Source organism: Gasterosteus aculeatus, chromosome 11 (genome assembly GCF_964276395.1).
Source record: "Gasterosteus aculeatus chromosome 11, fGasAcu3.hap1.1, whole genome shotgun sequence".
NCBI classification, from domain to species: Eukaryota; Metazoa; Chordata; class Actinopteri; order Perciformes; family Gasterosteidae; genus Gasterosteus; species Gasterosteus aculeatus.
The window spans coordinates 7,863,879-7,876,079 of NC_135699.1; the positions used below are offsets into that span (position 1 = coordinate 7,863,879).

At 44.8% G+C, this 12,201-nt stretch overlaps 2 protein-coding genes across 5 annotated transcripts; one reads left to right on the top strand and one right to left on the bottom strand.

The window, feature by feature from the left end:
- Positions 1-2,469: 2,469 nt before the first annotated feature.
- On the bottom strand, positions 2,470-8,391 carry LOC120828433 (uncharacterized). Of its 4 annotated transcripts, none has more exons than XM_078083564.1 (6): positions 7,847-8,391; positions 6,898-7,081; positions 6,434-6,537; positions 3,561-6,338; positions 3,070-3,278; positions 2,470-2,970 (listed from the first exon to the last, which is right to left on the bottom strand). In XM_078083564.1, the coding sequence occupies exons 2-6, from the start codon at positions 7,079-7,081 to the stop codon at positions 2,883-2,885; spliced, it is 3,363 nt and encodes a 1,120-aa protein (XP_077939690.1). In that variant the 5' UTR covers positions 7,847-8,391; the 3' UTR covers positions 2,470-2,882. The 4 variants fall into 4 exon arrangements, with proteins under 4 accessions (XP_077939690.1, XP_077939688.1, XP_040047933.2 ...); XM_078083562.1 differs by having other exon boundaries at positions 8,046-8,164; XM_040191999.2 differs by having other exon boundaries at positions 3,080-3,278; positions 8,046-8,158.
- Positions 8,385-11,801, top strand: phb (prohibitin). Its single transcript, XM_040192031.2, has 7 exons — positions 8,385-8,551; positions 9,083-9,180; positions 9,931-10,092; positions 10,362-10,504; positions 10,613-10,729; positions 10,813-10,908; positions 11,016-11,801. The coding sequence occupies exons 2-7, from the start codon at positions 9,096-9,098 to the stop codon at positions 11,226-11,228; spliced, it is 816 nt and encodes a 271-aa protein (XP_040047965.1). The 5' UTR covers positions 8,385-8,551; positions 9,083-9,095; the 3' UTR covers positions 11,229-11,801.
- Positions 11,802-12,201: the final 400 nt, after the last annotated feature.

Below are 12,201 nucleotides of genomic sequence, written 5' to 3' on the forward strand. Positions count from 1 at the left end.
AAGCTGTGGACGGTGCCATGTGAGAAACAAACGCTTCGGTTAAAAATAAAAAAAAAGAGAAATATCTTTTACTTACTATGTTATTTTAATTTACCTTTATATTTGTTTGTTTGTCTGATTTGTTATGTAAGGGTTTAAAGTTCAAAGCTCATTATCCTATGTGGGGACCTGCCAAGCTGCACTCCTTTTAAATGTGATGAAGTCGTTCTGTTGGTCCGAACCACGTGTGCCAAATTGTATGTATATTCTTCTGTCAATGCTTTGAATATGTACTGCATAAAAAATATGAATACAACTCTGTTTTGGGATGCATTTCCGTCAACCTCGAAGAAAAGTGAAAAATACAAAAAAGATTTGTCACAGTGTGTTAAATTTGTATCCCGAATGCTCATGGGTGCTGAAAGATTTTTTGCCGCAGTTTACAAAAGATTTAACACAATTTGTAGTTTTGGATTGGTTGCAGTCGTACTATAGCATCAGCCTGCACTGTGCCTCTCTCCTTGCACACAGTTTACCTCAATCCGAGGCACCTTCCCCCGTATTTATATCCTTTTCACTGTGTTTTACCAGCTCTCACGTCATGTCGACCACAACAGGTTGAAGTGTTTACAACCATAATATTAGTATCACAGTGAAAAGGGACTGGATATGGTGCATTTAAGGTTCAAAACTCCACCAAAAGAAAATAGATTCCCTGATATCTGCAATTTTTTTCCAACTGCAAAGCTCCATGGTATTCCTCTCTGGATTTCTGCTCCATTTCCGTTTGTTTCCAAGCGGCTTGTGTAGCAAGTGAGGAAGCAGATGTTTTCACGCAGCTGTACAGGGATGCCAATACTGAAACACAGCTGCACAAAAACCCAGCTTATTGGCTGATGATAGCTCAGCTCTTTCCTGCCGCAGACACAACATTCCCTCTTTGCATCTGATCCCAGTTCACTCAAGGACCATTGGAGACGTTCCTCTTTTCCTGTGGACGGTGCAACATTCACAGTCCAAAATTCTCTCCAAAAGTCGCCCCCTTCTTTCTCCTTACATAATCATAGCAAATAAACATTAGTTTAACATCTGGAATTTGAAACTGCATGCATTCAATGGCATGTGAAAAAACTATTATAATCGCTGTCCCTTTGGCTCCTTTGAGCTACGATGCCTTTGGAATGGTCTCGATCAGTTGGGCGGGTGGCGGCCGCCTGGGCACTTCCGCCACTGGGAATCTGCATTGTGATGTTTCCCAGTTATTCCAGAAACACTTATGCAAAAGTACCTAGCAACTCAGAGATGCACGGGAGAAAAACAGTGTTTCAAAGAAAAAACAAAGTGATTCATTTTCTGAACATTTGCAGTTTTAGATTTGATATAATGAATTAACACTCGTAGTTTTAGGCTTGAAAAAAACACACCAAGGCAATGAGTGTAGTATTTCCAATAGCGCTACTCTTCCGTCCGTCTCGGCTTGTACAGCTGAAGTTCCTTACAGGCACCCACCGTTTAGCTTTGAGGTGAATTTCTTTTGTTTTTTTGTATGGTTTCTCAGGTCATTCCAAAAAACGGGTTTCTTCACCCGAGAAACTACTCCACTACATATACAACATCATTCCGTTTCACCGCAGTTCACTGCGCAAACTGTAACGCCCTCCACGGTCTATGTAAGCTTAGTACTCCCAGTCAAAGGGTGAGGCTCTGACGGTGGGTTAATTCCATGTTCAGAGCCGCAGCGTTCACTCCTCCCCACGCTGAGAACCCAAACAACCACGCCGGTCTGCAGCTATTGTCACCGTAGCAGTCATTCCTCCATCGCAGCAACATTGCAGCGAAGCTGCGGAAGTACAGCCTGGCTGGGCTCGTCGCGTCCACTGTACTAGGACGGACGTTTGGTCGAGCAGAAAACGAGGCACGTGTTTATGTACAGTTCACACCGTCCCTTTCCGGGGGCCGTTCAGTAGTCGTGTAGTGGCGTCGTGTGAGGGTGGAGAACGCCCTTCGAGTCGTATCAAGTTGCCAACTGAAGCCGATCCACTGCCCCCCCGCATCCCTCCTGTGCCACCTGACTCCATGTCCTCACCCTCAGAATGGGGACTCGCATGGTCAGCTGGTTCATTCATGATGATACAACTTAACTGGGAAGGCTTCAGAAACTCACTTCACATCTGTCCCACATAGCACACCTGTTAGCATTCAGTCACCACCGGCAATTTTCTACAAGGCGTGGTTGATTTCTAAGCGAGTTCTCCTCTCTCTGTCCTTCCTTGTGTTGGTGGGTTTTTTTCCTGGTTGCAAATGCTCTTCTCATCTCCACTTTGTTTTTTGAACCCTTTGAATTGATGCTGCTTCTGTGCTTGACTCTGGGTTTACTGCGTGGTGCCATGTTGGCCACATGGCCTCTAGAGCTTGTAATGCTTCAGTGTGTAATGTTACCATATGCCTTACATGTTTTCCAGGACTAATAAAAAAAGCATAACAAAAATGTCAGAAGATGTACTCTTTTATTTCGGTGCCCATTCAGGAAAATCTTTACAAATATAAAGTAACTTCCCCAATTTTTCAGTGATTTCTTCCTGAACAACAAGATCCTAAAAAATAGAAAAAGGTAAATACACAGTACCGTGCATTTATCTTTTTCCAAATAACACTAAGAACATGTTCAGGAATGGTAATTGAAATCTTTAAGACAAGGGGTTCAGTCAAGAACACATTTTGAAAAAATGTCATCAATCTTGAAAAAAGCAACAGTGAGGCAGGTTATGACGTTGGGAAATCCACAATCACTGCAATGTGAGCTGTAACAATTCTCGGAATAATAAAAGCTGATCTTAATCACCACAGCGCAATTGTCTCCAATCACTTTTTTGAATTATAAAACTGCTCACATTGCTTTTATCTTAAGACTTGGCTGCTGCTTCTCCAATCCCGTTGGCGGTCAAGACATCGGACAAGCGAGTCAAGTAAGTGGAATCTGGGTAGCCGTTCCTGTGGGAAACAAAAAGAAGCCTGCTCATCTCAGATACATGGACCAATGGGACCTCTGACTTCACAGCTTGGTTAGACGTTCACGCTGGACTCACTCACCCTGACTTGCCTCCGTGTAGGGTGGTCTTGTGTGGGATGCCGTCCCACGAGGCCCTGGCCCCCGTGTCTACACCAATCACGGTGAAGATGAGCCCCTGCCTAAATGCTTCTTCCAGCCTTGGTAGCAGCGTCCTCGTCCTCTCGCTGTCTGGAAGAAAGGCTTCAAACACCCCTCCTTGAAATGCTTCTCCTGGAGACGGGTGATTTTCCTGGTACAACAGAGTAAAGACGCTCTTTAGACTTCCTCTTGTGTGAGCGAAGAGCAAAGTCTGGATATTAAAGCTTCATGTGGCATTTTGGCACACGGCATTCATGCAGAATGGTAACTGCCTACGCACAATAGGAAGTACCCTATGAATCATAATTGTTTCCGCTTAATGCTTGTTGACGTCTCATATGTGCCAACTGCGACACTAAACAGTATATTTGTAGCTTGCACGTATCATCTATAACAGTTATCAGTGAGAATGTGTGTAAAATAAGCCGCTCACCCCTTGGATACCATCTGGAATGCAGTAAGTGATCTTGATGGCAGAGTCTTTTTTGTGACCTGGTACAGTGATGTTTAGTTTGGAGTAGCTCATTTGGCCCTTGATGCCCCGTGTCGTCGCCTCGGCCTCCTGACAAACTCTGCAGGGGATGTGTAGAGTGTCGCGGCACGTTGAGCACATGGTAGCTCCACACTTTGTCTTTATCGTCACGGCCTCAATCTCACAGCACACGCAGATGCTCCCCAGCACCGCAGCACCTAAACTAGACTCCTCTCGTGTGTCTTGCATCCCAGCATGTCTTTGCTGCGTGCTTTCCTTGTGGCCAGAGTCTATAGGTATCTCCTTCTTGGGAAGAGCTGTGTCTTTATCACTGTTGGTTGTCGTTAACATGACGTCATTCACATGTCTCACAGTACCCATTCCTGTTTTACTGTGGCTGACCAAACCCTTCATCTCCTCTGGTTCTACAACTTTCACTCTCTCTTTAAAGACAGGGTTTTTCCTCGCCAACAGTTGGTTAATAGAGCCATTCACAAGCTCTGTCTCACGGAAGTCACTTCTCTGGCTTTGTCTCCTTTCCTGGCCACTATCCATCCTATGGGCTTTGCTTGTTTGGCCCCCTAGCATCACCTGAGGGTTACTCCAACAGTGCAGACTACTTTGGTCCTCGTTCTCTGGCAAAAACGTGGATGGACTCCATTTTGAGGTAGAAGGGCCACAGAGGTCCTGTTGTTCAGGTACTTGGACCAGATCCCCAGAAAATACCTCCCGCAGTGAGGCACCCACCTGAGAACACAACGCCTGCGGGCCCCTAAGATATAAGCTCTTCTTTGAAAACTGCATTGTGACTTTCTTGAACCTGCCACGGACCTCAGCACAACAGGCCTGAAGGGTTTCATCCTCTGCGTCAGTGACACCCAGCTCTGACAGGCGCAGCTCGTGCACGGAGAAGTCTACCCCAACAGAGTCCGCCAGCTTCTGCAGACCTAGCTGACATGGGTTCACTCTGGATGAGGTCGCCCCTCTTAAGGTGAGCGTCACATCAAAACTACCCTCTGAGCACCTTTCTTTCATCTGGACATCAGAAGTCAGGTCGTCCACTCGGGAGCTGTAGGCTTCTTTTATGTGCTCCCACATCACACCGGAAAGTGTCACCTCTGCATGGCAGACTTCCCGTTTGTCCTTCCCCGCTTGGTTACCGAAGCTGGCGGACCGGCCCCTGGCTTTGACCGTCGACCTAGCGGAGTCGTCTTGACTCTTTTGACTCACAACTTGGGCCTTCTGCAGAGGTGTTCCCGAGAAACTGCTGGCTCGCTTCAAGGTGGATCCAGATCCGGCAGGTGGAGGTAAAGCACTTCCTGACGCACTGGACTGCGTTGTGCTAATGGTAGATGGCAAACTTTTCAGTCGAGTATCAATTAAATGACCTTGCGAGGAGGTTTTATTCTGCAACGAAGCATTTGAAGGCAAAGCATATCCACTCTTGAACAAGATGTCCCCTCCGGTGTTTTGGGCCAACGCTCTGGAGACACTTTCATAGGACGTCCCCGCTGTTTCTGACAGTACATCGTGACCTAGAATCGGCCCAGGGCCTGTTTGTCGAAGGGGAGACGAGAATCCTCGTAAGGAGAAGTCAGTTGGTCGACTGCCCAGTGCAGCAAGTCCTGAATCCTTAAATCGAGCAGCTAGTTTATACTTTCTGGCTCCTTCAGCCCTCCTCTCATCCTCCTCTGACCTGAACTGCTGATCTGTCGTGTCACCTTGCAAATCTGCAATGGAGGACAAAGCTGCAAAGGTGAGGGGAACTTTCCACTCATGAGCGTGAGTTGATGAACCAGAATCAGGTGGAGGATATCTAAGAAGACTGGCAACATCCTCTTTTTTGCCACTCGTCGTGCTCGGGTCCAGTAGAAGTAGCTGCTTCGCCTCAGACACATCACAGCTGCTCCCAATTATGTAAATATTCCTGTCGTCTTCGTTCAAAAGAAGCTTCGGGAATCTGACACTTAAGGTGTCCATCACCCTTTGCTGCCCCCCCCTGAGGGACAGGATGCTCTTAGGCAGCTGGTCTCGACGGATCTTGGTCTCGTTCTCCTCGTAAAGCCAACTTATTGCCTTTCTTGCCAACCTCAGGCACTCCTGATCCCGGCCATCTTCCCCCGCCCCTGTTGCTACCTGCAAGTACAGAGTAGTCACCCCTTCATTTGTCATATCCACGGCATCAACGCCATACTTACTGAGGATATGCTCGTATTCCTCCCTGCAGTGTTTCTGGGTATACTGAAACATGTCTGCATCCACAATTAGTGAGAAGTCCTCCTCCGATGCAGGAGGATGCACAGGAAGCTGCCGAGCTGCACCCTCCGTCGTATCTTCCAAAACGTAAGCGCCAGGTGTCGTGTCTCTGTGTGAGCCGGAGTTGTAGTCATCACAATGCCTGCCGAGGTGAACTTTCTCTCGTTGCTCCCGTTGCTTATTATGTTTCCTGCTCCGACACTCCGGAATATGAGGCTCCAGCGCCGCCTGGACCGACTTTGATCCACTGGTGGCAGGTTGACTCGATTCTTTGTGGCCGGCTGATTTGGGGCCTTTGGGAAGACCTAATAGCTGTGCCAGAGCAGCCTGGACTTTGGAATAGGCACCGTTTAATGTGCACACTTCCTCAGTAACGCCGTAGCTTATCTCGATATCCGGGTGGCTCTTATGAAGGTGTGTCATCGCCATCGCTCCTCCAGGAAGCTGGCTGTGGTCAACAGTTGCTGATAAGTTTAAGATGACCTGTGATAATGGCAGAAGAGAGACAGACATTTTTAACATTTAACAGTCTATTCAGAATTTGTTGATATATTTTCCAAAGGTCTGCCTAAGTTTACCTTGTCTGGGTCCATTCTTTCTTGGTGTTCAGTTACAAGGATTTTATACTTCTTTTCATCCACTTCCAGAGTGTGTTGTCTGTGTTGAATAACTCTCTGTGCCACTGTGTGAGAGGGATCCCCAGACAGAAATCAACCTCAGCCTGTAAAGCATCCTCCCTAAGCCCTTTACCTTTGGCTACTCCACTGACTTGCATCACAAAATTCCGGCTCAGTGTAAATCACTTGTCACAGCTGACATAGTGAATAATGTTACTCATTTCCACAATGACATTTTGGGGTCTTTGGAGAAAAGTTAATAAAGCATTGGCTATTGTATTCTGAAAAAGGGGGAGGGGTGTAGATGGTAGAATACAGTTGATAGTATTCCCACACCAGCATGTCTATGCAATGGAATCAATTAAAAAGCCACCTGCCCTACACTTCATATGCACAGACATGCGCACACCCTGACCCCTACTGACCTCTGCTGTCGTCAAAGGTGATGAGGGCAGAGACGGGCGTTGCCTTTACAATGGTGACAGAGTTTATTTCCCCTCCTCCGTTCCTGGCTCTTAGAAAGTGGATGAATAGCTTGTCTTTCAGCCTGTCATCCTCGATGTGAGAGGGCAGACCACTCACCCTCACAGTCCTGCCCGACTCTGCCATCTGCTGGGAGAAGAAAAAACACTTCCGTGAAGAACAAGCAAGACAGGCACGCCAAACAATTCAGACTGTGGTGAACGTGAACCTTAACAGGACGATGAAAAAAAAGGCTGAAACACCAAAATGCTTTACAAAGCAGTGGATGGAAAAATCCTTGGCCTACCATTCACAGACCCCACCCTTGCAAATAGGAAGGGAGACATGGTTGATAAGGTAGCACCCTCTATTGGGGCAACTAGGGCACTACATCAACATAACTCGGAAATGTCCATTTCAGGGTGACATAGTGAGAAACAAGTTGAAACGGTGTGCAAATAATAATCTCAAACATATTAAGACGTCTCAGATCCCTCTGCAGTCTACAGCTTTTTCTTTGGCAAATTTACAGACTAAGATGATGCCAGCTTTTGCCGAATATGATCTGATGATCTGATCAATGTAATGCCACAACTATTACACAATTGATCTGTATTGTAAAAACACACGTATTGCCATCTGTTAGCTAAGGTACAATTTTTGAATATAAATCTGAAACTAGTGGGAATATTTTTCAGATTGTGACGCTAACTGCTCTAAAAGCTGCGCTAAAAATTGCTCTAAAAGCCACATGGGCTTTTTTTTTAACTAACTACTGGTTGCTTTGACCACACAAACACAATAAATGTGGGTCCCAGCAAAGTAACCATGTCATGTTGAATCCGAGACTATTTTGCTCTCAATTACAGCCTCCCCCTGCAACAATTCAGCAAAATATTGAGTGCTTCTTGCCTCAGAATGTCACAAAACAATATGTAGAAGCGAGCCGAGCAGCCACATCCGCAGAGCTGCTTGTCAAGGAAGTGGAGAGAAATCAGAGAGATCGCAGTGATGCGCCTGTCGCACCATCGACGGATCTCGTGATTGCACCCGACGCCACCGTCTGATTTAAAACATCTTTACATCTTTAAGATTTGTAACGTTTACAGACCTTACAACTGTTTCACGGCGGTTTCTCGCTCTTGCCTCAAACCCGTCACACTTTACTATGACTATGGGGGAAAGCGAAACTACACGCTGTGTGATGTGTGGTGTCCCCGCGAGGGGGCGACAAAGGGGCGACTCGCTGCTTACAACGAGCAGGCCTTGTAACTGTTTAAACAGTTGAAATTCTATGAACTCTATGCCAGATCAATTTAACTATACACAACGAATCAATTATCGTGGACATAGTATTTAGTATAGTTGTAGTCTATATTCCCGTGTGTTGTATTTTTCAGATAAACTGCCTTAAAACAAATATGTGTTTAATAGGTGGCAGTAACGGCTGATTACATGAAAGCCGATCAAATACACAAAGGGATAGAAGAAGAAGTCCGTCTCTTGTCCAATCAGAGGCTACGTTACTACGAGCTTCGCGCATGCGCTGTCGATCAGATATTTCATGCGTTATACGTCGTGTCCGGTGGAGGTCACACGCATCTGAACAAAACTGAGGTGAGTCCAGCCAGTGTGTTGATGATGGTCACATTAAGAACGCTGAATTGTATAGAAAGTGTGTTTATCACGATGAATAGAAAGCAGATTGGAGAGGTTTTGTTAAACCTTATACATATGTAACGTCATATGAAGTGATAGTATTGAGTAAGGCGCGCATGAGATCAGCCCCTTTAACGTTACATATCCCGACATGTAACGTGCGCACGTTTGCCGACACGCACTTTAATTTTAATCGGTTTGAAATGCTATGTCATGTAGCACATTTCCTGGACTCTGAATACATCCTGCTGATCTGGTTCGGCTTTGTTTGTTATGTCTCAGTCCACATTTGCAGCTCAGCACGCAGCTAGCTAGCTAGCTAACGTTAGGTGACCGGTTCATGTTAGCTAGGGAGCTAAATCAGCTAACAACCACAGCTTAAAGGCCATGGGGAACTATTACTGGATGGACGAGGATTCATATTCGCTTCATAGGCACCTGTATCTGAAGTCTTCTAAGTGTACTAATCTTTCTTATATCCACTACTAGTGGGATTGCTGTCATGGCCAAGCTGTTCGAGTCAATCGGGAAATTGGGGCTGGCCCTCGCCATTGGTGGAGGTGTTGCAAACTCTGCTCTTTTCAATGGTGAGTAACTTGTTTGTTGATGGGACTCTTAAATAAACCAATCGGGTTATTCTCAACCTGTCCCAGTTTACTACGCGTTCACTTTACTGGCGAGTATTAACTGACTGAGTGATTGTCATTCCAGTTGTTATAAAATGTAAAACTAGTTGAATAGAATCACCACATTTAACTGACGCATAAATTTGATCAAATTGGATATGGTCAAGTTTAAACCACAGCAACTTGATAAACCAAGAGGTTTATTTGGCACAACCCCACAATTTACACGGCACATGGTGTAATAAACAGTTTAAATTAAAAAAAAAACAAGTTAATGAAGAGAAACGCTTCACTACTCTGATCCCAAATAATCAGAAATCGAAGAAAAAAAATCCTAGTTCAACGCAGCTGGAGAAATATTTGTTATTTTTCTAATCAAAACCAAAATGCTTATTTGAGTATTTCTGATTTTTATATTTTGTCATCTGTTCATCAAGCATATTTTTCTTAAACATCTAATTTGTTTGTAACATGATTTACAGTGTTGCTGTCTATGTATTTGCAGTGTGTTCTAACAGATGAATTGTTCTAGTGAACGATTACCATATTTTCAATAGTATTTCTTTTGATAAACCTCAAAACAGTCCTGTACTAATGTGTAGTGCTTCAGTTATGACATTTGTACGATCTGAACTTTGACTAAAGTTATTAAAACACTGCAATGAACTATAAACATGTACATGCAAAGAGTAACTATACTTGTTTCTACAGTGGATGCAGGGCACCAGGCTGTTATCTTTGACAGGTTCAGAGGAGTGCAGGACACTGTAGTTGGTGAAGGTACCCACTTCCTCATCCCCTGGGTTCAGAAACCCATCATCTTTGATTGTCGCTCCCGTCCACGCAACGTTCCCGTCATCACAGGCAGCAAAGGTACAACGATTACTTACTAAACTGCTGGGATGTTGTTCTGTGTCTCTCTGAGCTCTGATGGCATATAATGCAATAATGCAATGAGGATGGGAAAAAAGCATGCGCATCTAAACATGCATTGTTATCCAATATGACAAAGCTATATAAAGAATGCTTACATTTGTCTATGAGTTGTGCAAACATTACATACTGTACACACAAAGTTTTAATCTTAGAAACAGTGTTTCAAATGTTAATATGTGCAGTAAGTTCACTTATTCCCTCCACAGATCTGCAGAATGTTAATATCACGTTGCGTATCCTCTTCCGGCCGCTGACCACCCAGTTGCCACGCATCTTCACCAGTATTGGTGAGGACTATGACGAGAGGGTGCTTCCATCCATCACCACAGAGGTCTTGAAGTCCGTAGTGGTGAGTATCAGTCAGGAGTTATTGCCCAAAAAATGCAGTGTAGTTTCCCGTTATGGGCGCGATGAACAGACTCCTCCCAAGTGTGACTCCCGATTTTTCTTTTCACAGGCTCGTTTTGATGCTGGTGAGCTCATCACCCAGCGAGAGCTTGTTTCCCGGCAGGTGAGCGAGGACCTGACAGAACGAGCAAACACCTTTGGCCTCATCTTGGATGACGTTTCACTGGTAAGAAGCTGTTTGCAAATATTGCAACCTTGTTTGTGTTGTCTCTTCAAATTGACTTTAACAGTTGTATTGTGTTCTTTCAGACACACTTGACCTTTGGCAAGGAATTCACCGAGGCTGTTGAGATGAAGCAGGTTGCCCAGCAGGAGGCTGAGAGGGCCCGTTTCGTTGTCGAAAAGGTACATTTTTAACTCTCAGATCATCCCCTTACTACTTGTACAATACGAAATGTGACTGCAGCATCCATAGGTTACGGCCAGCGAACTAAATATTTGTACCCTTTTAGGCAGAGCAACAGAAGCAGGCGGCCATCATCTCTGCGGAGGGAGATTCCCAGGCTGCCTTGCTCATCGCCAATTCTCTGATGGCTGCTGGTGATGGTCTGGTAGAGCTACGCAAGCTGGAGGCGGCTGAGGACATCGCCTTGCAGCTCTCCCGCTCCCGCAACGTCACTTATCTGCCATCAGGACAGGGCACGTTGCTCCAGTTGCCCCAGTGATGACATCTCATGTCCAGCCCACCCTTGCGGTCGGCAGCAATCACAAGGGCCATGGAAGGGGTTTGAGGATTCAATAAAGAACTCTCAACTTCACACACATTCCTCTTACTCTTTTCTCTAACCAACTCTGGACTGGGCTCAGCAGATGACAGAATGGTGGGAGAGAAAGTGAGAGGGTGCGATGGATACGTATATAAAAGTCCGCTGACGCGTAAGGCAGTGGAGGGTAATCTATAGCACTTGTTTTGAAAGAGATGATAAAGCAGACCATTTAAAGAAGATTTATCCGTGCTACATTATTTCAGAGCATCGCATGTGTGGAAGGCAGCAGAGTGTTTTAACATCAATGAAAAACATTTGTGTTTGCCTAAAATAAGATGATAAATCGTGAAGAATAAATGCCATTACGCTGTTCTGTGTGCTAACAATTCATTGACTTTTTGTTCTGTTTTGCCAGAAGTACATATGGCTTCATGCATATACTCGTTGCTGTGTCTTTAGTTTGTGTGGAGACGACATATGCACCATATTTCAGAAATGGCTCTGCTTAATAAAATTCTTTCTACCTCCCAATTGTCATACTTGTTGTCCAAAGCCTCGGGAGGAGCTTGTACATCATTGTTTATTGAGTTTAACCATGATCACTACAGGGGATACAACTGAGCCCGTTGGTGATTTATGATTGAGTTTTTTGCAATGAAGAAAACCTGAACTGTAAGTTTTACTGTTCATTGTTGCCACCTTTTAACAGCTCTGGTAAGTCCTCAAAATCAATAGAATAGTTGGAAAGTTGATGGCTGGGAAGAAATTAAAACTTGTATATTAAACAATCTAGTTATTTTAGATATACTGAAGAAATGTTTGTTTTAGAAAATATTTTTATGCATTCTTCCAACTGTTATAAGGATAGTAATCCTGTGAGTTGCCAGAGGACGAGGTTTGATATTAAAGAGTGTTGACGGTAAGAAAAAAC

Bases quoted from the DNA above. Each gene is read 5' to 3' on its own strand.
- phb (XM_040192031.2), top strand. From the start codon at position 9,096: ATGGCCAAGCTGTTCGAGTCAATCGGGAAATTGGGGCTGGCCCTCGCC. The intron at 10,730-10,812 runs GTAAGAAGCTGT...GTGTTCTTTCAG, and splicing joins TCTTGGATGACGTTTCACTG to ACACACTTGACCTTTGGCAA. The intron at 10,909-11,015 runs GTACATTTTTAA...GTACCCTTTTAG, and splicing joins CCCGTTTCGTTGTCGAAAAG to GCAGAGCAACAGAAGCAGGC.
- LOC120828433 (XM_078083564.1), bottom strand. From the start codon at position 7,081: ATGGCAGAGTCGGGCAGGACTGTGAGGGTGAGTGGTCTGCCCTCTCAC. The intron at 6,339-6,433 runs GTAAACTTAGGC...CCATTATCACAG, and splicing joins AAAGAATGGACCCAGACAAG to GTCATCTTAAACTTATCAGC. The intron at 2,971-3,069 runs GTGAGTGAGTCC...TGTTTCCCACAG, and splicing joins CTACACGGAGGCAAGTCAGG to GAACGGCTACCCAGATTCCA.